Raw genomic sequence first — 25,780 nt, 5'->3', positions numbered from 1 at the left:
ATTTATTTTAATTGGACATGTTATCTTTAGAACCACTGAGAAAAGAAGTACACTATAAGAGCATCGAATCTATAATGGAAAAAAATAGCCTTCCCTGAAAAAACCCACGCCTGTAATTAACTACAGATACTACATTCTGCAAATTGCTGTTTTTCCATATCTTGAACTAATCATCAATGCTTACAGTCATGCTTGAGCAAAACTCTGAATTCTTTGCAAAAAGAAATTTCAGTATGCCAGTACGCTTTACTAAACTAACTTTAAAATACACATTCTAATGCAAAAATCCAAGTGTTTTCAACATTTCACCTGCTCAGCCAGGTGAAGCCAAGGGAAAGACAGATGGAGAGGGGAGGCTGCGGTTTAAGCATAGCCCCAGTGTGCCTAGGCACTGCATTATCCTCCAAATTGAAACGAAAATAACCATGAGTAGCACAGCACATCTTAATCTTCACTGCCGGTAGTGACAGCTTTACTCAATTTTAGTCAGCTATCGAGTAATCAAAATGGATTAAGCAGCAGAAGGAAGGACTGCGCTTGGCTCCAATAAAGCAGTGGGCACTCGAGCGCTTCGGGGAGCCTCCGCATAGCTCCCTCTCTTCATTATCGCTGCGGATTCCCCATTGCTGCCCTTAGGCAACTCCCATCCACCGGGAAGCCAGCTTCTCCCACCACACCTAACACACACCTTCAGAAATAGCTGTGGGTCTGTATGCATGCGTGCCTGCGTTTATGTGCTTTGAAGAGTCTAATAAAAAGGCTTAAAGCGTTACTAGGTCCCAGCAAGGCCCTCTCACACCTTAAACAAGGAACAGTGCTTGCACTTGGTCAGGTTTCCTCATCCCACACGTGCTCCAAGAGCTGGGACGGATGCGCTGGGACATTCAGCTGCTTGCCTTCATGCGAGCCACGACAGCACTTAGAAGCGCAAAACTCCAAGCACGCAATTAGGGTATGAATTAGGACAGCCCTTGTGAAGTCTCTGACTTTAACTGCAGTTTACCACTGCCATTAAGCTGTCACATATGGACTGCGATCTGCAGTAATTTCATGCGACTGTACATACAAGGCAAGTGGTTAATGTCTCCTCCATAAATCCTGATGGCCGAGCTGTAAGTAGGCTGTGGACACAGGCTCTGCTAATTCAGTCGAGCATAAACCTGTTCTTTATAATACTAATAAACAACTATGCCCATTTCCCTGGGAACAGGGCTGAAAGCACTTGACGGAAAATGTTCATGATGGGCTAAAAAAATAGAAATCTAGAGGAAAGCAACTTTCAGCACAAGATGGCTTCTCTTCATCATTCAGGTAGCTTCCCTTATGCAGGGAAATTCAGGCCCCTGCTACCTCTGGAGAGAAAATAGACAAATCCATCTTGAAAGTGATGGAAAACGCTTCTGAAGGTATCTGAAGAACGTTCAAATAGCCTTTGATTATGGATCATTACAAAATTACCTTGATCTGAGGCCCTAATTTCTTCTCCAACAGCTATCTGCCTCCTCCTAGCTGCAGCACCCCCACCCCTTGGTACCTCCCTCTTGAAGCTCTGTGCAACATCTCAGAAAATTCAAGTGTCTGCTCTTAGAGGAAAATAGTTTCTAATTAAGCATATTGTGTGGGTGTGAATAAAGCTGGGCCCACTCCTTGCTGCACTGATGTCAACAGAGAAATGGTTTTTTTTTCTTCTTTACCATGAGTGTCAGCAGAGGCAGGGGCACTGGTGCATTGCTGCTAGCTGTGGTTTTAAAGGAACAGAGGTCCTACACTACTCACAAAGAATGCGGATTTTCTGTAGGTTTGGTGAAAGACTCTAAAGCTTTCTAAATTTTAGATTTAGGGTCCAGGTTTGACTGGGATGGAGTGCACCAAAGAGCCACACCGGAGGTCAGAATGAACCCATTGAGCAGATAGCCAAGGAAGATGGTTGTTCACCTACATGTTAGGTATCTGTGGGTCCACTCCAGACGTGGATATCGGAGAAAAGAGAGTCTTAAAAACCTTTCCTGTACCAGATCAGAGCATGATTTTGTGGATTTTGCATCAAATGTATATATTCAGGGAATGCTCTGCAGAGTTTTCATGGTAAAATAGGTTATTTTGCAGATTGACAATCTAGCTGAATCATTTTCAGATTTATTCGTTTGTTGATTTGAGGACTGAGCTCAAAAGATAATCCTATATTTCCTCATTTTTCTCTATTATAATCCTTCCACAGACACATCCAAAAAAAAAAAAATAACAGAAAATTGTTGTTATAAATGCAGACGAATAGACACAAACCTTGCAACATCACAGTGTAATACAGAAAGGTGAAGATACAGTACCTTTCATCTAGGTGGCCGTCCCCTTAGGCCAGAGTAGCTTTAGATGGTGTTGAAGCTCCTGATGATTCGATCTCCATCTCCTCAGTTCCCTCCCTCATCTTCTTGTGCACCACTGGCACAATCCTCTCCGCAGCTGGAGCAGCACAGCAGCATCTTGATCACTTTTGGTGTAGGTCACGTTCGGTAGTAGCTCCACGGAAGATACCCATTTGGAAGACAAAAGGAAAAAAATAAGAAGATGAAAGCCTTGCCTGACACCACCAGAAACCACGTAGTTACTTTGTTGGGAATAACTTAGTTTTACAGGGCCACCATGACTCCTGGTGAGATTAGAAGAGAGCTCTGCCTCTATTCTAGGTACATCTCATACATTGCATGAAAGAAAAGCTGAGTTTGCTGAATGGTTACAACTCATATTCCATTTAAATTCTCAGTTACGAGCACTCTAGTTATTTCTGCAATAGTAGCTGGTAAAGTTAGGGCCTGCGTGAAATGTTAAGAAATTTATTATATTTCAGTAACACAAAATTACATTTTCCTTGTAGAGCTACACAGACTCTTAGAAAAAAAAAAATAAAATCAGTAGCTGATCTCTGGAGGTCCATGCAGTCCTATAAGTTCATCAAAGTTCATATTCCTGCATCTAACCATTTATTTTGCTTCAGAGCTTAGCTTGTCTGGAGCTGGGAAGGAGTGATCTGGTTTTTCATTTTGATGAGGCTAGCACTTCTCAAAGTTCACCTATGAATAATGTCGGCAGGGAGAAGTGCATCTAGATGATTCAGAAGACACATTTGTGTCAAAATCCATCTCTCCTGATTTTCAATGAAGTGTTTTGATACGCTATGGTACTTCACAAGACTGAAATAAGTGCATTTCATAGCCCTCATCTCCAACTCCCACCTTCCCTACCACTAAATTTCAATCTTTTTTTTTTTCTTTTCAGAAATACCTGAGGCTACTTTTTGTTTTTCTTAGCACAAGATGCAGGGTAATTTGAAGACTTGTCTCTCAGACTTGTTTCCCTACAAGCCATTGTTCATCGGTATGGCAGCATCTTTCTGCACAAAAGCATCTCTGGGCTTTTCAGGTGCTGTTTCCCAGAGGAAAGTGAAGCCAAGACAGTATTTTCCTGCAATAATTGAATTATGCATTTCTTTTTTTTCCCCTCAAATGCAAACTTGTCATGGTGGTTGTTCTCATTTAAGGACCAGCTGGGTTTGGGGGAAAAAAGAAAAAAAAAAGAAATGTTTTCCTTCATCTGCAATGGACACCGTGGCCAAATTTATGAAATTATCAGAGGATATAGTTAGGCACTTTTAAAATCCTGCAAATGAGAGCTTAATTACCTTCAGGAATACCACTGGAACTGTTGCTCCAGCTGTTTTAACTTTCGTCTCAGCCCCTTGGAGGACTGATTAAAGCCGAAGACTGAGTGATGTAGATGCAAGGCTTCAAGGTATTCCCTCCCCCAGCTGCCACCCTATCGAAAATTATTTTTCTCACAGGAAAAGCAGCAAAACAAGCCGTGTGAGCATGTTTTGGCCACCTGGGTTCACAGTCCTGGCGTGATGCGAACCACTGATCAGTTGTTTTCGTACTATGCCACCAGTTTTGGTAAAACTTTAGCTGGAAAGCAGCAGCCATGGGCTGCGTGTTCTCGTTCAGCTAAACAAGGAACCCTTCTCCTTTCTAGCCCCGGTGGGACACGAAGGGAGCTCAGGAACGAGTGAGCATCAGGGGCGAACACTCCTTTAACCTTCAGGTTCTCAGCAGTCACCAGCAGGGCTGCCAGTGCCCTGGACCCAATTACCTGCGCCTATGTGGCATTTCATACTGACTCCTTGAACTCCACAGCATACACTGTTCACGACATTAATTCTTCTTATTAGAATAAGTTGGAGGACACAAGTGGAATAAAATATACTTCTTACTAGAAGAATTTATTTTTTTCCCCATGTGTAAGGGAGAGCCTCGCATACAGCATAGAAATCCTGCAGTGATATTTGAGAAAGGGACAGAGCTAGTGATAGCAAAGGACAAAAGTTTGGGGTTTTGTTTTGTTTTTGTTTTTCATGTTAACCAAACAGCATTATTCCTCAGACTTATTTAAAACTGAACCAATTCCATCTGGCTTAAAGAGTCCTCCAACAGCGTTTCTGTATCATGCCAGGAAAGATTTGCTGTGCCCCTGGGATAGGAGCTGGACTCCTACAGATGTCATGTAGGAAAGCAGAATAATGAGTATAGTGGGACAAACAAGACAGAGAAAAAGAACAGAAGTATTCTCCAACCTTGGCTCTTTTTTTTTTTTTTTTTTTTAAACTAAATTTGAATTTCACTTATGTAAAAGTGTGGGGTTCACCTTGGCTTTCTGTGACCTTGTCACGGCGTGATGGCTGGGCTTTGCCTGTTTGTTGTGTTCCATCAGCACAGGGCATGAGCTTGAGGGGGGTGGAGGTTGAAAAACCACATTAATTCAGCTGGTTCAAGAGTTTCGAATACTCACTGAAGTTGCTGAATTCTTGTTCAGCTTAAACCTCGAGGGGATGGCTACTGGTTTGCCACATGGACACCAGGGTTGCAGGGTTACACGCACCCTGCATGGCAAGCAAGTCCCAACCCCATTTCCCCATACGCCTGAGCCTCACACAGCCCCACATGTGATATGGCATGGTGGTCCAGAGTAGGAATTTGCCCTGAGGACGGATGATGTTACTTTGTCTCTTCAGTAAGAGAACAGATCTTTTTTTTTTTTTTCCTGAAAAAAGTTTCATTTCCTAAAAACAAACAAATAAATAAATAATAATAAAATATGTAGGTCTTGGGCTGGGCTGTTACAGATCCTGAGTAATAGAGACTCCCCATGAAATAACATCCAGGCCCCTTGGGAGGTTTTGAATATCAGAGGCTTGCTGTCAGTGCTAGCCCAAAAACCACTACACAAAGCCTTGCTGAAAAACATGAGGAACCTCATGGCAGGCAGTGAATTTAAAGTGGAAGAAGGGTCCAGGAGAAAGGAAGAAATGGCAAAAGGAGTCTTGTGGGTTGTAAGAGCTCTAAACAAGAACGCTTTAGTGACCCTCAGGTAGGCCTGATTCCCTGAAACAAGGGAGAGTGTAGAGACAAAAAGGATGTAAGGAATGGGGGCTACTCCCTGGCTCTGTTTCTGTATCCCAAGAAAACATAAGAAGATCCTTCACAAGGACTCACCTCCATACACCATTTTACTTTTCCCATTCTAGCAAAAATGTTATCATTGTAGAATTTAAGCAAAATGGTTTATGGTATACAGAACTCAAAATTTTGATCTTATAAAATAGTCCAAATATTACTGTGGGGATATGAGTTAAAACAGCATAAAACAGAGACAAAACACTAATGAATCAGATAATTTTTCTTTACCCAGATCCCCTTTTATCACCACCCCAGTTTTCTCAGCAGATCCACATGTGCACAGGAGTTATTCCATGTTGTTGCCCCCTCCAGTTCAGGTGCCAGTTTTGTGAGATGACTTTCACCACCCTGCGTAGCTGCACACCACAAAATGGCTGCAGAACTTATGGCCTACTTAAATCTTTTGGGACTGAAGCTGTTCAAGAGTTTTCCACTGAACTGCTGGAGACGAATGAAATCCAACTTTGACATTGGTCTTTCCTAGGCTGTAGCTTTCCTTTCTCTCTTTTCCCCTCTCTGTAGGGGAAAAATAGCCCAAACAACAAGCACAGAAGTTTATCCATTGAGTAAAATTTCACAGCTTGCTACAGGTTTCACAGAATGACTCAAAGAGCCTATTAATTTGATTTTCAAATTTTGCAGGTTTAAAAAAGGAACGTCTGGCAAATCCTACAGTCACTCTGCAGTGCCCTCCCGGTTGTGCTCCTCCTGAAGTCAAGTCTTCCTGCTCATCTCCTCAGCTAGAGAAACCCACCACCTCCTCCACCTTAATTTAGATTTTGCTTCTGACAGAGCAACGTGAGATGCACCACGGCTTCCTAGCGGGAGATGTGCTCCCTCCATCACAGACACCTGTGCTCTGCCGGTCTCTCCATTTTCTTTGTTCAAGGTGAGGACCAGCACGGTCCTACCCTAGCTCAGCTTGCCCTGTCAACGCTAGACTAAGCAAACACGGAAGGTTCATTCAGTTCTGAAATGAACTTAATTTCACTTTAGAGAGAGAAGACGGGGGAAAGAAAACCGCCTGTGATTCTCCAAAAAAAACGCTGATTAAATACAACTTGCTCCAAAAAGATTTGTTGCCATCTCTTCACAAGGCTGATCTGGTGCTTGCAGCTTCCACTGAATTTCATTCCTATTGTAGCTGAACTTGGGAGAAGTGACAGGGGAAGGATATTAATATATCTCGGGGCTGAGAGAGAGATGTTTTTCAAGTGAGACAGAAGCAATGAGTGTTTTGAACACCCCATACTTCAGAGAAATCCAATTTTCTGTCACAGGCTTTGCAGTGAAGCAAGAATGCTCTTGGAAGTCAGAGACTGGGATGCTAAGTGGCATCTATAAACCACACAGGAGATGAATGCCTTCTCCTCCTTTGCTGCTTGCAAATGTACCCTTCAGTCTGCAGCAGGAGCGAACATTAGCCCTTGTCACAAGGCTTTGTGCTCAGAGGGTTTTGCACAGAATCCAAATTGCAGCTTACAGCTCCTCATGAAGGTTAATGAAAATGCCTGTGAATTCCCATGCTCGGGAATAATGCAACGCCTTCAAATGTTTCTAGAAGGCAGGGCATCTCTGCTGAGACTACGGCTGATGAAGGCAAGCTCGGGCCTTAAGCTCTGGCCAGCAAACATCTGTGTTTAATCCTTGGAGGGCTCCCCCTGCCCCATCTTCTCGCCAGCTCTGGCCAGCCCCGAGGGGGAGCCAAGGGGTGCACAGAGGGTGCCCGCTTATGGGCAGCAAACACGAACTGTTTGGGACGGGAAGGCAGCCTGCAATCTTCTGACCAAATCCATCCTGGCAAAGAGCACAATAGTAATAACAGCCCTCTTAAAAGGATAAAGGCAAATCCCAGCGCTGAAGTCAGTGGGATCTCCAAATTCCTGGCGGCTTAATCACGGCAAAGTGCTCAACCACCGGGGCCGCTCTGCAGGCTGTGCGATGGATGCACCACACGGCAGACCTGCAGCCATCTCTTCTAATCCAGCTGCTGCCCCGCTCCTCAAACCCCTCACGCTGAAGGCGTTAGCACAGGCAGGGCAGCTCCTTCGGGCAGAGGTCTCTGCCCCTCGGGCTGAAATGTTTCATTAACTTCAGCTGAACTAGATACAGCTAAGCCCTCTGTTTGTGTCCAGAAGTAATATGCTTTTTACCTCCTGCCCAATTCACTAGTATAAACAAATTAGATATACATTTTAAGCATGTCATAGACCACACCTGGCCTAAATTTATGCAGTCTTAATAGCACCACATTTAGTATAAACTCCCAAGTGAGGTAAACATGGTTAGAAAATAAGGCTTTGGCTCTCCTGGAAACAAAATATATTCTTTTGTCGCTGCTAAATAATGAGACCATTAGTACAAAACATCAGGAAGCATTTAATAGGACATAAGTGGAAGATTTAGTTAAAAGACTATGTAATGGGAAATATTTTCTGTCCAGGGGAGAAGAGCCTGGGAGAAACCAAGCCAAGCCAGGCCATGCCAGAGAGCATGGCCCTGCTCGTCCCTTCCGCCTCTCCACCCCGGGAGCAGGAGCCATGTACGAGCACAAAAGCCAGTTATTTAAAATGGGGTCAGTGACCTGAATGCAGGAGCTGCTGGAGCTTGAAGCTTTGTTTTATTAATCAGTTTTCATGCATTTAGTTGGGGATTAGCAGAGGCTGCCAGCTTTATCAGCATTAATTTAGAGTACCTTGAGGTATTGGGGGCAGAGCTGCCTGCTGCTCCTGTAATTTCAGTGCATCACCCGCATCCTGGATTAAGAAACAGATTAAGAAACAGGGTAGAGAACAGTAGATGCCTCGCATACAGGATATTTTGGCACTGCTCAGCCTTGCTTGCCTTCATTTTGGTGTCTAATCAGGGCATTGCAAGTACACTCATAGCAGGAGGCGTGCGCACAGCTGTCGTGCACGGCGAGGCCTGATGGACCCGAGTGGGGAGGTGGAGAAGGAAGACAGCAGGAGAAGAGATTTGGGGTTTGTAGTCTGCGACCACATGGAAACCCTTCAAACAGGAGCCCGTAATGGCACAGCTGATGCAAGGGCAACCTGAGGTGTTGGGCAATGGGAAAAAGCAGGGTCCTGGTCAGTGGGAAAGGATGTTTCCTCGTGCTGGACACCACAGAAGGTGGAACCATAACCGCATTTTTAGTACCTGATGGAAGACAAGTAATTAGTAACAAAGTTAATGACCATAAATGCTAGTATTTTCAAGACTGTGAGATCTTCTGTGGAAAAGAGCAGACCTTTGTGTGTGCAAAGGTCAGAGGAATGTAAGCTCTTGGCTCCTCCAGCTGAAAATCCAAGCACCTACTCCCATTTCTCTGGGTTAACACCTTTTCCTCTACAAGAAGCAAAGGCTGACTATGAAGTAATGATCCAATACTCCCAGGTGGACGCTGAACCAGGAAATATAGCTTCATTTTCAAACACAGGCCAAACTTTTCTGCCTCTTCATATTTTGCTCTTTGACCTTGGTGACTTCCTGCTCTGCCTGCCGATGTCGGAGAGGTGACGCAGGCCTCTGAGGTGCAGGCCTGCAGCCAGGCCTGGGCCTCTGGGCCATGATGGTGGCTGCGGAAACCACGGTCTGGGGGGCAAGCTGACACGAGAAGAGATCAAACAGGGAAATGCTGTTGTGGTGAACCAAATGGATAACTTAAAGGCAGCAGGACCCCTGCCCAAGCACGCTCTGCAGCTGGTGTGGATTCAGAGGTGGAAATGTGCACCAGACCATCCCAAAGGTGCCCCAGATCCTGAAGCTACCGTGTGTGGCCAAGCTTTTGTACACCTCCTCACTGAAGGAACAGGCTACTCCCACAGGAGCTATTGGGCAGAGGAAGAAAATAACCCATTAGCCACAAAAGCCTGGTGAGGGGCTGGCTCTGCTCCCTGCAGATGGAGGAGCCGGCAGCATCCTGCAAACACCATGCCAGGAGCACTTCTCCCCTCATCCACCGGCCGCTGGTGCCGACTCTACGTTCAGCACAAGCGCTGCAAGCAGTCTCTAGGGCTCCGTCTCAGAAGTTGGAATAAATTAATGTAAATTAAATTAATTAATCCTTAGATATGTCTCTGGTTACTGTGCTAGGCCTTCGCCAGCCAAATGGAGGAGACAGAAGAGGCAAGCGTGGCGTGACGAGGGCCAGTGAGCTGAAAAATTCCACACAAATTTTTGCAGAAATTAACTCCAGCTGGAAAAGGCATCCTGACAAAGCTCTGCTGTCTCGTTCATAAACCGTCGTCTTCACTGATGTGAGGCTTACCTGCTCAGCAACTGAAGGAAGTCAAGCCAAATGACCCTACAGAAACCAAGCACCTTGACTGGTGCACTGCCCAACTCCAAATCGCCCTTTCAGCCACGTCCCCGAGGTCTTGGGATTAATCCCACCTCTCAACTCCATCTCTACATGCCCCCAGGCTGTGCGACCACACCAAAGTGCTTGCCTAGGACACAGCCCTGCTGAAGAGGAGGATGAGAAAAGCTGCCACCAGCCAGCTGCTGCTTCCTATTTGGGGCTGGTTCGGGCGGGGGGGCTTCTGTTATTTAAGCCCAGAATAACCTGGGGGTACCCTTGGCCCCATCGAGCTTTCCCCACAAGCCCCTCTTCAGCTGATGCTTTGCTGCAAAGCCCATGTGAGAGGGGACCTCTCTCTGCATGGAGGTATCTCCCAGCCCCAGGAGGTGCCTACAGGTTTCCCCTACCGGTGCTAGTGCCACCTCTGTGGGCACCTGAAGCACAGAGGGCCCTGGCGACCAACTGCACAGAGAGCACGCCTCAATTTTTTGTTTTAGTGATAAATATAAAATACTTATCCTCGACCCAAGATCAGACACAGCTGCTTTGAGCCAAGTCAGGAAGATGGGCTCAAGGAAGTCATCTGGAGAGCCTGGCCAGCCAAATTTGCAAGACAGAGAATTAGGCAGGGGAAACACCTGTTCCTCTGTTTTGTGCATGTTTTGCATGATTTTTCGCTGGACCTTTAGGGCTTTCCACCTCTGCTGGACTGAGGCAACCTGCTGAGGGGCCTGGAGCCAGAAAGGAAAGGGAATAAAACCAGTCACAGATGACGACATGCTGCAGGGAGAACAAACCGACAGAAATGGTGGATGAGGTAAGAGATGGGGAAGCTCTGTTAATTACTTAACTGGCATAGGAACCGGGCTGGCAGCCCCTGCCCCATAGGTGAGCCCCTGCAGCTCACCAAACCCTAAACCAGCTGGGCTTCAAGGGGTCACCACCTGCGACTTGAAACCTCCCTGGAAATGTGCCAGCAGCCTTTGGAAAAAGATTGGGGCCCAGATTTACTGCGACAATGGGGTTTTCTATTAATTTACGTATGTATAATTTTTAACCTCCCTCCATGGCTGCATGTCCAAACAGCCCTGGGTGGTAAAACCAGGGCGTTGCTTTCACACAGCTTTACAAAAGCACAGAGAAAATCAGAACATAGTGGGCAGGAAAACGCAAATGGGATTAAATACCAACCTAAATAATTCCGAGGGTGTAGGACTGAGAGCAATTTCATTTTGCACATTTCACACAAAAAGCAAAACCACCTCCAAGCTCCACATGACACCTCCTCACCTCTGTTTTGAAATGGAAACGAGGGCGACACGAGGGGAGCACAGCAGTCCCAATGCCATCCTTGAGCCTCCCTCATACTGAATTACATGCAGTCATCTCCTTTTTGCCCCCATGGATGTCCCTGGCTACAGCTCAGCCCTGGTAATGCGTGCTTGGCCATGCGCCTTGGATCAACCTAGAGACCAGACCCAGTGCTGAAGCTGGTGGTCCTCCCAGGGAGGATGTCCTCAGTGTCCTTTCAGTCTTTAAAAAATTCCTGTTGCTGTCCTCTCTTTTGTATGTACGTGTGTTTTTTTTTTTCCATCTGACAAATTCATGATCCCCCTTTTCTGTCCCTTCGCTTCTCCAGCGAGCAACTGCACCAGTCCAGGACTGCCCTACAGGCTTCATTCCTCCCCTGTCTGGCTTTGCTTCTGGTTTTATTATTTATTAGCTGCAATGGCTTGTGGAAGGTTCGTGGCATCGTATTTCTAACTCCCCCCCCCCCCCCCCCCCCCATGCCTCATACCTCAAATATGAGCTATTTGTCCTTTTGCAGGAAATCTGACATTTATGAAGGTTTTGGCTGCTCTGAGAAGCTGGGAAGCTCTGGGAAGCAGATCAAGCAGAAGCTGTGACCTCTGCCATACTCTGTCCTCCTCCTCTTGTGGCAACGCCAAGTGGTCTCCTCACTTCGTGCCCTCTCCCGTTGCTTTCCACCTCCATCTCACCCCACAAATCATCTTGTATTGCTTGCAAAGTCCTGCACATGCCTCCTGCTGAACTTCTTGTCGGTCAGGGCCAAATCCTGATGCCTTGGCCCACACTGAGGACAGCCTGGCACTAAAATAAGCCTTAGTGGGGGAACCCAGAACACCTTACACTGAGGAAAGGGGTCTTAGGAACTCTGCAGGATATTTTTTTTTTGGTCTTTACAACCTGCAGAGCAGAGCCCGTCACTCATGGTGACGATGCACCAGGCTCAGATCTTGCGCCTGGATCTGAGCTTGTCAAAGACGAGAAGTATTCTATAAATGTCTCTGGCGATTACATAAAGCTATGATTTCTGCCCCAGAAACACAGCTCCAGTGCCTGAGGGGCGGCTGGGCACACACAGACAGCGCTCACACCTTGCAAGGTGGTTTCTCACCCTCGGGCACGTGACAGCAGGACGCCAGCTGGTACAGACAGACAGAAATGTGCAAGGCAGGCGCTGCTGCTTCAAACACATCGTGGCATTTCACACTGCAGCTCTTACTGAAGGGTGTACGCAGAGGTCGGGCAGACACAGGTTTCACTAATGCTCCTGTACCTGACTCTTGGTGGCTTCAGATGCTCGTTCTGGGGCTTTTTTTGCATGCAATTATACAGCTGATAACTGTACCAGGTGCAATCTTTCCTTACCTCCATGCAGCCCCGATCAGACAAGCATTTAAGCAGCTGCGTTGCTTTAAGTGAGAGGAGGAACCCAGCAACATCAGCTACTTAATACAGCGCAAATGCCCGTGTGTATCTGGAAGATAAATACAGCGTAGCTCCTCACCGCCCTCAGCGTGCAGGGCCCCACAGCTAGCACCTCCGTGCCCCGGCCTGGAGAGCACCTGCTGCGCTGTGGGAGATGGGAATCAACATCCCGTGGCTAACACCAGCTCAGCACGTTCACACGCCAGTGCCAACGCTTTCCTTCCCGACAAGCCCCGGCAGCAGGCCTCCGATGGCTCAAAGGACTCTACGCGCACCTCAACAGTTAACGTGAAGGGGATTTTGGACATCACATGCCGAATTTAGAAAGCTCCTAGTCGCCATGGAAACAGGTTTCTCTTACACATAGAGATGCGTGCAGGGGCTGTGCCGAACCCCGGGAGGAAGGAGATGACAGCAGAGCTCGTGGCAAGGCTGCTGCAGCACAGTCAAGGTCCACGATCATGAACGGCTTGGCCTTTCTGGGCGTTTTTGCTGGATGTTCAAATGGGTTGCCTGGCCTTGGCAGCATCATCGGCGTGAATATAGGTGGGCACAAGCCCCTCACCCTTCACAGCCCTTAGGACTGTATTAAAATTGACATGAAAAGCCCATAGGACTGATAGCTCCAGCTGGGCTTGGTTTTCCTTCATGTTGTTACCATCTAGGTCAGCTCTCCTTTGGCTTCTCCAAGCCCTCCCAGCCTTGGCCACTCATCTGCCCACAGAAGGACCTGAGCGCTTCACAAGGAAATACTGCCTTGCTTTCCAGCTCACTCAGCAGCACCAACTGCGTGGAGGGAGCAGAGTTTTAGCACTACTGTTTTTTTTTTTAAATACTTTAAGAAGGTGTGACTGAGCTTGACAAAATTGGAAAGTCCCAAGTGACCACGTTCCACTTGAAGCCAGATCCTGGCTGGGGACGGAGGACGGCAGGACTTCGGGGCCTTCAGATATGAAGCCTGGCCACCTTAGCTCACCTACACATGCGCAGCACTTCCAGCATTAATGGGCAGGTCCATGTAGATGGCCAGAGCCCATCGTGCTGCCACGAATGGCCCTGCTCATCACTGGGGATCACAAAGCCCTCCCGACGGCCTTGAAGGCTGGGGCACAAGCAGAAGACATCACATTGGATGGAAATGAGCAGGGCTGAATTTGGAATACCAATGTACATCTAAAAATATATATTATTCCCAGTGTCTTCTGACTGTTGGTGTCACACTGCAACACCACGTAGCTTTACAGAATGGAAAGATGGGTGACACCTTTCATGCTGTGGCTTTTCCACTTGTTTTCTTTGCATTTGGGAGGGCTCGTGTCCTGCCTGTGAGCCCACTGGAGAGAAGGGAAGGCAAAATTGCTCCCTGGAAAAGTGGCAAGGTCCCCAGACAGGTGGTGTCCAGCAGCAGCACGAGCTTTCCATCTGTAATGCTCACACCGTCGCATCCCCGACAGTCGTGAAGGACGGAGCTGCTGGCAGAGCAGCCGCCAGTGCACAACCAGGCAAGTCCACCCCGTAACAGCCATCCCAAAGGGTTCCGCATCCAAGCCAATTACAAAACCCAAGGGTTTCATTCAAACAACATACAACTGCTCACATGAGCATAACTTAATTTAATTTTCAGTACTCAGCAGAATGTATTTTTCACTGCACCTCAGCTGCGGCGTAGAGATAAATGATGTATTTAGTCTTCTGACAATTTTGCTAAAGCTTCATTCCCAGCTGATCTCTTTTCAAATGATCTATATTTCAGGGATTTTTATCCTTAATTAATCTTGGTGATAAAAGAAAAAAAAAATTGAAATGGGGATTTGGAAAAATGTTTTCTGCTGTTAAAATTTAAATTTTTTTTTTTCCATTCCTATTTTGTTAAGCATCCCCAACCTTAGCCTTTCGCTGCCCTTGCAGCTATGCAATACCCAAGACCTCTCTAGTACATGTGATACTGCAGGAGACTGGAAATATTTCCGAGCCAGGAAACAATGACAGTTGTTCCATTAGATACAAAGGTTTTCCTCCGCAAGCTTCACTAAAAAGGCATTATACAGTTAATAATATTACCTAAACCTCACTACCAGCTCTAAAATGGCCCAGATATCCTTTTGTCCTGCTGCTCCGTGCTATATCGTTCTCTGCTTCCAATAACGCTTTGGCCAAAGAGTATTTTCACGGTAATAAACATGCTCTCATAAGCTTGATGTAAATCCCAGCCACAGCGCAGGCAGCTCTGCTGGGTTCCTGCAGGTCCAGGATTTTTGGAAATATCTGCAGCGCACTCCACACAGGCAAGCTCCTGGCCTGCCTGTTGGCTTGGGCTCCTCCGTAGCACATAGCCACGTACACAGGGTAATTTATAGCACATTGCTCCAGCTGCACTGAGTGGAATACAGGCAGGAAGCGCCTGCGTGGCCACTGCAGTGGAACAGCAAGAAAAATAATAATATTACACAGACACACACTTTTCAGCCCAAAAGCTCTGTTTGCTGGGCTGCGGTCTGGTTCCCAAGAAATTTTTAGCTTAGGCAGATCCAATCTAAAGAGCTGAAAAAATATCATATTTTCTCTCTCTCTAAAACATCAGTGTTTTATATACGTGTGTGTGTGTGTATATATATATATATATATATCCATCCTTGCAGCTCCTTGTGCTGACGCTAAATTCACACTCCTGATTAAGCTGTGAGGAGCCTTACTTAGCTGGGAGTTAATTCCTACACTGTAGGTACAAAGGTTAAGTCGGGTTAACTGTGTTTAAAAACAACAGTAAAAGCACAACCCATAGGAAGAAGGAAAAAAAAAAAATTCCATGGATAGTTTTGCCCAAATCTTTGTACTCCAGGACCAGCAGAGGCACAACGATGCCAAAGACCAAGCCAGCAAGGAATCCCCAGCGGTGCACAGCACTTGCGTGCTCTGTAAGTAGTGCGTGGGTATCTGTATTGTGATGGATATCCACGCCTTAATGGAATAATATGTCAGACCGAGTAGCACATATTCTCACTCGTCACGGAAGACCAGCACAGGGGAGCTCTTTCACAAGGGCGAACCCCCTCAAGCCTCAGAGAAGCCACCCCTGACCCAGGCGGTTTAACAGAGAACGCATCCCTTGGCAGCCAGCAGCCCCGCCACGGCAGGCATGGGAGCCGGGAAGCTGCGTGAATCACAACCGTGATTACACAAATCTTTCCCCCTTCGGGAAAGCTCTTGCCCGAAGCTCCTGGCAGGCGTTTTGCAGACCCATGCCCTTGCCCTTGCCCAGGCATGGGAAAGGATCCTCATCTCTGAAGCAGAAAAGTCTGCCCTGAGGGTGACTGGGACGTGTTCTCCAGTCTCGGGGGAGAAAGGGTATGTTTAGCACGCAGGATTGCTTCAGACTGTCCTCAGCTCCCGTCCCTCACTGCCCGTCTCCTCCAAATCTTGGTCCCTGCAGATGCCATTTGCTCTGACAGCTCAGCGGTGTTTCAGCCGTCGCCGAGCCCTCCCTGCAGCTGGGCTTTCTGGGGACAGGAATCCCCCTGCCCTCCCCAGAGCACCCGTGAGTCACGGAGGAGGTTATTTCTGGATGGAGCTTTCTGGACTTGGGGAAATCGCTGCCACGCCAGCGCCCAGCTGCACTTTCAAGAGGTGCATTGTTTGGCCAGCCTCGCAAATCTATTTCCATATGAAAGCACCCGCATGAATCACTCCTCCTAAGAAAAAGCTGTGGAAGTGAAATGGGCATGAAAAATGGTTTGCTGGGAGATAAGGAAGGGAAAACTGACAGTTACTTTTTCTCCTCTGTAATTAAATAGCCACGTGGAGGCAGAAAAGACCACAAGAAGCCCCCCTTCCTCCCTTCCTGACCCGATCCCTTTTGTGCTTCTCCCCACCAGCTCCTCGGGAAGGATCTGCACTACCACTTACTAACGCCAACCTACTTCTGGGGCAAAGTCAGCACTCCTCACTATGTATATGAAAACTTTTGTTACCAACATTATTTCCTCATCTCAGGAGGAAAAAAAAAAAGACATTTTCCTGCAGCTCGTCCTCTCCCTGCAAATATCAGTGTTTTCCAACCACCACGCATTCCAAAGTAGCACAAATTGTTAATAGGAATAAAAAACTGGAACTGATCAGCCACTAGTGTTGCTCCTAAAGTTTGGACCAGTCTTTGTGGAATTCACCAAGTTGGTTTTTTTTTTTGTTTGTTTCCCTCTGAGATCACGTGAAGGGCTACTGCACACTAGCATATTGCTGCTGCGAGGCATCACCTTAACGTCCTTATGACAATTCCCACTGTCCCTAACTTACTTCTGATGCCCATACGGCACTGCAGCAAATAGCCACCCCCTCGCACATTTTGGTCAGCAGTTCCCCTCAAAACTTTCTTTAAAGCTTTGCATATGATTACACTCAGACCAATGAGCCTGCAGTTGCTCCTTATTTATATATATTTCTGTACTTACATACTCTCCAAGTATATTTTCAAAATACACCACCCACTCAGAGAAGTGTTAAAGAGCACTGCCATTTGACCAGTAAGCATACGTGGTATTTCTGTTGCAGCTTTAGGAGAGAAACTATTGCATTTTCCTGGAAAAAAAGAGCATTAAACGCTGAATTTGCCTGTGCCTTGATTCTGGTAGTTCTTGTTTCCATATCCTAAATCTCATTCTTGGCTCTTCTTCCATGGTCCTTTAGCCAATACATTTACTCTAAATCTTTCCCTTACCCTTATTGCATCATTTCCCTTCTTCTTTATACCTTGCTCTTCCTATTTAAGGGTCTGGAAAAGTTCTGCGCTGCTTTTTGACCACAATCAGCAAAGGAGCTTAGCTGGACTCATGCTGATTTTCACTGTATTCTTAGACTTTTCTGGCAATCCACAGCTTGCTTGGCTGCCAGGTCATTTTTCCAAACACAAAACAGTGCCACCTCTTACTGATTCTGTGACTACAATTTGAAGGCTTTTGTCTGCTGTTTAATCTGAGATTAACAGCGTCCAAATATTGCTAACCACTGCCTATCCATCAGTTCTTGTGCTAGGAATTAGCCTTCCAGAGAGACAGAACTTCTGGTGGTACTTTCTCTCTCTAACATCGCGACAGGCGTGATGTGATGGATTTGGGTATGGCTTGTAAAGTTGCCGTTCTCCTATTTTCTCCCCCAGCAAGTGAAGCCAAAGCAAGCACAGGTGGAATTGAGTTGTGTCTTCACTTCACAGCCCACCGTGCCACCAAAACACATCGGGGAACCAGCTCTGTAAGCTGTACTTGCCCTCACCTCTTGGCAGCAAAGCCGTGCCTCTTTTCCCTTCTGATTCTGCTTGTTCCTTCTCTTCTGTCTCCCCAGCAGTGAGACGGTCCCTGCTCTCACCATCCAGCTCTTATCCAGTGTCCTCTGCCTTTGCCATGGTCCTGTCTCTGGCTCCACGGTCCGAGGTTACGGGACTTCCTCAGACTTTTGCCTAAATGTCAGCTCTGCAGCCGTATTTCAGCTCAGCTGGAGCGTCAGCCCGATATTCCCTTCAGAAGGCACTTTCTTCTCATTTCAGAAAAATGCAGTCCAAGTGCAAAGCTTATTAAATAAGCACAGAAAGCAATAAACCACCAACTGGCAGATAAACAAATTACCTTCTCCTCAGGCAACCTCCTCGGAAGGTTACTTCTCCGTCCCCAGGGAGGCACAAGATCTCTCATTTATCTCATATCCTGATAATACTCGCAAATCTGCACTATAATAATGACTGTATACAAATCACATGCTTCAGGGCTTCATCCATTTGCCTGCTGAATCCAAGAAGGGACTGTTTCCCTCAGTAAAGCACTGGCCAGACTTCTTCACCTTCTGAAGCCCTGAGGACCAGCAGCAGGTGGGACACAATGCATGACAGAACTGTACTGAGATGGTGAAGTGGATCCCTTTGCACTGATACCTATCTGGATGATCTGTGATCCGATTCATTACCAGATTTGTCAATAAATACTATTCCTGCTCTTCCACTGTTCTCTCAGACCAGTGAGACCTTCATTTTCTCTTACCTTCTTCAATCTGTACCTCAGTACATCCCTGCTCTGCTACTGCAGCATACCTCTGCTTCCCCCGCTTTCTGATATAGAGCTCTCCTCTTTCTGACTTCCAAGGCTGGAAATGTCTTCTCCTATCTTAAATTACTGGCACCAACATACGTGATCAGCATTTAATAGTATACAATGGAAACCAGGCAGGTAATTTAACTTTACCATGAAGGTGATTAAGGGACGGGAGCCTCTGACTTATGAGGAGAGATGGAACTATTCAGTCTAGAGCAAAGGAGGCTCAGCGTGGACTCATCAGTGTGCATAAATACCTGGTGCCAGGAGTAAAGAAGGGGGAGCCGGGCTCTGCTCAGTGGGACCCCATGACAGGACAAGAGACAACGGGCACAAACTCAAGTACAGGGTATTAAATGCAAGAAAAAGCTTTTTGTTGTTGTTTTGTTTCCCTGAGAGGTTGTGGAGTTTCCCTTCGCAGATGCCCAGAACCCAATCAGACGCGGCCCTGAGCAGCCCGCTCCAGCACTGCGTGAGCGGTTGAGTTGGTCTGGTCCACCTCATCTCTTCTCACCTAAAACTGTGAAATTATTCTGAGTCACAATGTTCAGCTGCTCACACAAAGCAAAAAGAGACTATTAAATACCCAAATGCTGAGAAAAACAGGTTTGCTTGATCGCACAATGGATGTCTGCATTGACTATGCCTGAAATGACCAGCTCTTGCTCAAGTTTTTCTGCCATAAAAATGGCCCAGCTGGGAACACAGCCCCGAACCTCCAGCAAACAGGCACACAAGACTCCATCCAAACGGGAGGGGGAGGCCTCGGTGAGCCCCAGCACAGCTAGTGATGGCCTGTGACAAAGGAGTAGACACTGTCGCCTCTTCCACCATGCTTGTAGACTTGTCACTGGCGGCAAAGCCAGTCCTTTAGCACGTTCTTTGCCAAGTTGTGCTACCAAAAACAAGCTTTTGACAAGGATGACAGAGCCGAGCCAGCCCCTCCTCCCTTTGCAGGCTTGTGTCAGAGCAGAGTACCGCCCGGAGCACGCAGTTATCCTTCAGCTTGATAAAACATGATGTCCTGTATAAAACTGAAACTGCCCCCAAGTTATTTTAAAAAAACGTAAATAAATCAAAGCCTCATAAACCATATATTTTAAAATGCTTAGCGGGCTTGATACTGCAAAGTCAGCTCAGCAAGACTAATAAAACCCAATCTCTAGCTCCATCAAATCCTCCTCCTTTGTGTCCCCCACGGGGATGAGTACAGTCCTCTGTATTTTCACACACATGCGAACATACACATATGAACACATGCAAACTGGCACATTTTCTCTAAACCTCTCAAGTTCCAGAAACTTCATCCTTTTGCACACTGAAAATGGACTTTTTTTTTTAAATGAAGAATTAAACACCCTCCCAAAAACAACTGAGAAAGTGATCTGCAAACTATTTTCAAAACAGCTGCTTTGGTGCCTTTTTTTTTTTTTTTTAACATTTGAAATAGCTGATTCTCACATCCCTCTCTTTGTGAAAAAGTGGGACGATTCATGGATCTGACTAATCTGAGCAACAGTACCTTGAAAAAGATGGGAAACAGATTTCTAAGAACTAAAAGTATAAATTCAGTTTGAACCTAAAAAGTGTCCCTGAAGTTTCACTGTGAACTCCACCGTCTCACCAAAAACAAATCTGAAGCTATGGAAGACAGAGATCAAGTCTATATTAACAAGCAGCTTTTTTCTGGCCTCAGTTTAGCTGGCCAGGTTCTCAGGAGAATTATGCCTGAACTGCTCTAGAGGTTGCAGACAAATCTCTGTCGGCAATAAAAAAGGGAGTAAAAGAAAACACTGGAAGAGTTTGTGCCTGTGCGTGACAGCTGGCTGTTATGATACAACCTTAAGCAGGGTTGACTCTAGCACAATCTGGGGGAAACCCTGGACAACAATCAAGATTATCTCCTTTGAAGAACATATACTAGAAGCTTACACACTTGATAGCTGTTGAAAAGGAAAATCATCATCATGCAGAAAATATAATACACGTATCCAATGTACCATATCCCACAGTGGAAACCTAGAAGTTAAAAAAAATAATAATCCAGTAAATCCTGATGTAGGCATGATGCAAAGAAACCTGTAAAGGGAGATGCACTTCAGTGTGTGGCATTTCACTGAGTTAGACCATCCAAAATTCAGCCTTCAGTGGCACCATGGTTTTTCTTCAACTTCATCTTTGGCTCTTTCTGTAGCAGGAAAAAGGACAGTTGGAAGAAATGGGATGCCCTGGAAAGAGATGACTTTTGAAAAATGGTTTTATCCTTTTAGAACATTTAATTATGGAGTAGAATACCCCTCAGAGCTCACCCAGAACCTGCCCCACGTTAGGAGAGTGGGACCCAGTCCTGCAGAGCTGGGCCATCTTACCTGGACCCATGGGAAAATGCTATTTCATATGCTCAGGACATTTTCTATTCTTCCAAGACAGAAAAAGTGAAATAAATGTATATATTTCCTTACTGACCACACAGAACTTGTACATTTCCTGATGCAGTACTCAGCCTGGGCTCCCTTGCTTACTCTTAAGCTCTTTAGCAACTGCAGCAGGCATTTGCAAACCCACTGCTGATTTTTAGCTTTGATAGTTTGGGTTAAGCTTACTGATTGAGAGGTCTAAGCAACGCCACCACTGCTGATGGAAAAACTCCTTTTCTTCCTGTTAAATTGAGTTAGGCAACTGCCAGGGCCCGAGTTAAACGAATCCAGACAACGTTTTGCACTGACAAACAACTTGGCTTTATGTTGTACAAACTAGCTGCTGAGTGCTAGCTCAGACATCTTCTCTACAGAAAAACTCACACAAGGTAACCTACAGTTGTTCAGCTAGCACGTCCCTAGGACTGATTTGACAAATAAAATAATCACTCAGAGTTTTACCATTACTTTTTCCAGAGACCATTTTCATTCACCAGATGAGCAGTTCCACCGATCAGATGAATAGTTAGACCCTGCATGTCTCCCCTTTGTGTTTTATTTCTATATGAGCCTAAATAAAACTTTAAATCTAAAATTAATCCAACTTCGTAGCCATGGATATTATGAATTCACTGTATTTTTGCCACCATTCCTATCTTGCCAAAAATAACAAGGCAGAGCTAAAGTGGGAAGAACACATAAGAAAACAGGCACCAGGCCAACATTTAATAATGCTACCTGAAAGGAAGACTAAAGCAATACCCACGTTGTCACACCGTTTGGCATTTTCCATCACTTCTTCACAGGATGATGGACTGTGGAAGGATGCTGAGCACAGTCAGGGAGAAAATGAGAAAAAAACACAGAGCTTTGACAATTCATCTCTGACTAAAAGACAGCATTTGAAATCTGATACTGAAAAGCATCGATTTTTTTTTTTCTTTTCCTAAAGGAACATTGCAAATGATACTAATTCACCTTTTCAAATACAGGAAGAGAGCTGGCTAGGAACATTTGTGAGGTCTGTCCATACCATTTCCTTGTTTCCACAGAGGGTGGGATGCTAGTCACATACTGTAATTACATCTTCATAATTCACAAGTCACAATGGAAAAAGAGGAACCTGTATTTGAACTGGAATTTTCTCTCTGCCGTGAGAGCCTAAGACGAGTCTTTCTGCTACCAATTCCAAGCCTTCTCTGTAAGTTTAGATTTCCAGGTATGAATCATCTATATTTGTTTCTAATAAAAAAGTCTGCAACAACATTGGGGGGACAGAAAAGCAAATCACAATCACAGGGCACTGTAGATGAGAGAGCAAATCACACAGAAAGCACACAATTTCTTGTGCACTCTATTAGTGGGATACATTCTACTCATTTCAGAGAAAAAACACCTTTTTAACTGGAACTTGGGGGAAAAAATCAGACATACAGGGAATTTGCAGAAGCAGCGTTCAGTAGCTTAGTACAGCTAGGTAAGAAATGCATTTTTCTTAGTAAAGAACTGACCTTGAACTGTGAAACGTGTCCTTCTTCCTTTACACAGATGGTCTCCACTTGTTCAAAAGCAAAAGAGAGCAACAAACACACGTATGTGTGCGCACACTTCTGTGATTTAGTCAGCAAGAAAGGGAAGAGCACTTACGTTCATGCACATTTTTATTGAGTAGTAATATAAAATGCTTCTTTCATTGTTACAAGTGCATGCTTTTGATTGCCAACATTTCGAAGTCAAATTACAAAGGCAAGGCTGTAGGCTGTAGTGAATTACTTGGGCACTTATACAATTGTTAAAAAATATCAATGGACTGTTGTTTTGTTTCTTTTTCTTTTTTAGAATGAACCAGTCGAAACCCGTAACTGATATACAAAGGGAAAAAAGTGAAAAAATTACACATTTTGTGGCACATGACAGAACATAACAAAATGACTAAACCATTATGACATTAACAGTTATCATGCATTTAGAATTTCACATGTAACTACAAACTTATTTAAATTTCACAAGGTTTGCTAAACATGCTACCCATCTATATGTGCACTGACAAGCTTATGTTAAAAACTTTAAGAATACTCTCCCCTTAGATTTTTCAAAGCTTTTTTTTCGATTACAAAATTTCAAAGGCATTAAGCATTTTTTTTTTTAGAGAATATAAAGTACGCCAGTATACATACATTTCCAGTATAAGTCAGACCACTAAGCGCATTACAGTCCCATACAGGCCTATACAGCCATTTTTTTCTTAAAAAACATGCATAGGCAGATTTTTACAGAATATAGATGCTTTTCACTGCACTTAATATGGTGTCTTGTTCACTATACTTAAAAATGCACCACTCATAAATATTTAAATTCAGCAAGCCACAACCAAGACTTGATTTACCAAAAAAAAAAAAGAAAACCCCCCAAACCAAACCCCCCCTAAATATAAACAGCAAAAAAAGATAATTGTTATCATTATTCCAGTTTTTTTTTTTAAACAAAGAAAAGGATAATCGCTGCCAAATTAGTAAGATAAGTGTTATATTTAAAGAAGGGCATTGAAGCACACTAAAGAAACCTGAGGTAAGCATAATCTGTACAAAATTAAACTGTCTCTCTCTCACTCTCTCTCTCTTTCTCTCTCTCTTTTTTTGGCATTTTAAACAAATTTCCAACATTCTTTTTTTTTCTTTTTTTCTATATTTTTTAAGACTGCCTAATTTATTTCATAGCCATTGTCTGACAAGAGTAGCAAAACATTATCAATAAATAGTCCTTATTTAGTTTGTACATTTTGTTAAAAATGTTTTGATGTTGTCCATGTTTAGTGCTGCAACTGTAAACGTACAATAGTTAGTAAGAAATTAAACAAAGTTTTCATGTCCAGTAACATAACAAAAGGCCTTTCAGTAACATATCTAGAAGTTCCCAATGCAGTAGGAAAACATGTTCATTCCCCTAACTTTGCAATATATACCAGCATTAGCTTTCATTTTTCTACAAGCATTTTAAAGGCATATCCAAAGGAGGTGTCTATCCCCCACCCCCCTCCCACCAAATTAAAGTTTACGATCTCTTCGTAGATGATTTTGTAAACTGAATCCAACACCTGGCCCCCAGAGCAAGTAAGCTATTATCAGAGGCAAGAACATCCAACTGCTGATGTGCAGCAACCCCATCGCGCCCTGCAGCTCAACCCCCCGCCCAGGAAGTGGTCACTGAATATTGCTGCTATTACTGCCGTTGCTGTCAGTGCCATTAGTCTCTGTGGAGATTGCCTTGTTGATGGAGTTAAGGTTGGCATCAGATGGCACATCTCTGCGCGGAGGCATTCGCTCATTAATTCGATCTAAGCCTTTGGCCTCTTCGAAGCTAGTGATCTTATGCTGGGGTGAAAATCCTTTGATAGCTAAATAAAGGATTATTAAAAAGTACAATTAGCAACGTAGAACTCTTGGCAGTTTTTCCCCCAACTTAGCAACGTCCTTCTTTGCGAAGAAGGCAATGAGAAGATCTGACAACACGACGGACTCCTTACCGTATGCAGAAAGAGCTGGGGGCAAGCCACCACCGTCTCTTGCAACCCAACTATGTTTTTCAAACAAGACCAACTTCCACTACTTTGCTGTCCTCTGAGGCTCAGCTTAAAGTACTAAGAGGCTGCTGTGATGCTCCGGTCTGTAAGTCGGAACAATGCTTAGGGCAAGCAGTGACCCGGTGAGGTGGCTTTGGTTGTCACGGCCTACAGCCTGAACAACGTTAGGCCTCTCCGTAACATCCTTACTCAGGGAAAACTCCCCTTTGATTTTCAAAGCCCAGACAAAATCTGGAAGCACTGGCCAGTTACAAACAGTGATGATGTGACGTGGCCGGTCTTCACGTTAAAGCTATAGGGCATTTGGGCTGACCCTATAACAGCTTGTCCTAGGGTCTCAGTGCAGGCGAGCCACTTGCCGGTCCGTCACTCCCCAACCTCCCTGGACTCTAAAAAGCAGTTTGAGTCAAACAGCAGTAATGCCGTGCAAGGCAGATGAGGGCTATCATTATTTTGTCATATTGGTACAACTGGACTTTGAGAATAAATTCACAAAGGACCAAAGTTCCAACTGGATTCGAGGACTTTTGAACGGCCTTTTAGCAGCAGCACGGATGAGGCTGCATTGACCTCAGAAGGCAGCCGCAGGCTCAGGAATATATTCACAGAGTGTGATTTATTTATTTTTATTTTTATTTTTTTTTATTTGATTGATGAGTTTAAGATATTTAGATTTAAAGTAAAAGAGAAAAAAGCACTGTAGGCAAACAGCAGCTCACAGCTCCATAGCAAATTTGTAATAGCCTTCTGTGTGCTTTTCTCTTATCTACACCAAATCCGTGTGCTGTACTTCCAGAACGCTGGTTGCACTTTTGTTATGCCTCTATCTTAACATGCCATATAGCAGAAATGGTGTGTTAGTACCAGGAAACTGCAAACTCCCTGGGTAGAAAAGTGGTAGGGGAGTTTCAAAGATCAAATTCAATATTCTTTCCCACCTTTTACCTTCTCCCCTCTCTTCCCTAAAGTACCCCTCATCTCCTTCCAATATGAAGTCCCAATTCGGTACAAGCTTGTACTTCTGCTAACCAAAAAAAAAAGGCAAACAAAACCAAAACCCCCAGACCTCCAAACATCCCTGGTACCAATCTACCACTCCTTGCATTTTGTGGGGAGTGAGAAAAGCATTTTCATGCTGATATTTTTGCCAACCATTCCTGTGAAAATGGATA

The 25,780-nt window shown here is 45.0% G+C and overlaps 1 protein-coding gene and 1 long non-coding RNA gene across 7 annotated transcripts in view; one reads left to right on the top strand and one right to left on the bottom strand.

Moving 5' to 3' along the window:
* Positions 1-8,102: 8,102 nt before the first annotated feature.
* Positions 8,103-23,432, top strand: LOC310899330. The gene is made up of 2 exons (XR_014584213.1): positions 8,103-11,549; positions 11,636-23,432. It is a non-coding gene; the product is annotated as an uncharacterized lncRNA (long non-coding RNA).
* Positions 22,672-25,780, bottom strand: part of PPP3CA (protein phosphatase 3 catalytic subunit alpha) — a 278,936-nt gene continuing 275,827 nt past the window's right edge. For all 6 annotated transcript variants that reach the window (XM_083835543.1, XM_083835544.1, XM_083835547.1 and 3 more), the window contains one exon: positions 22,672-24,422. In XM_083835543.1, the coding sequence (XP_083691669.1) occupies positions 24,229-24,422 (194 nt within the window). In that variant the 3' untranslated portion in view covers positions 22,672-24,228. The remainder of the gene's footprint in view (positions 24,423-25,780) is intronic.

The sequence above is a fragment of the Anser anser genome (assembly GCF_964211835.1).
Source record: "Anser anser genome assembly, chromosome: 4".
NCBI lineage: Eukaryota > Metazoa > Chordata > Aves > Anseriformes > Anatidae > Anser > Anser anser.
The sequence above is the reverse complement of the archived record's forward strand: the minus strand, read 5'-3'. Positions and strand labels throughout refer to the sequence as shown.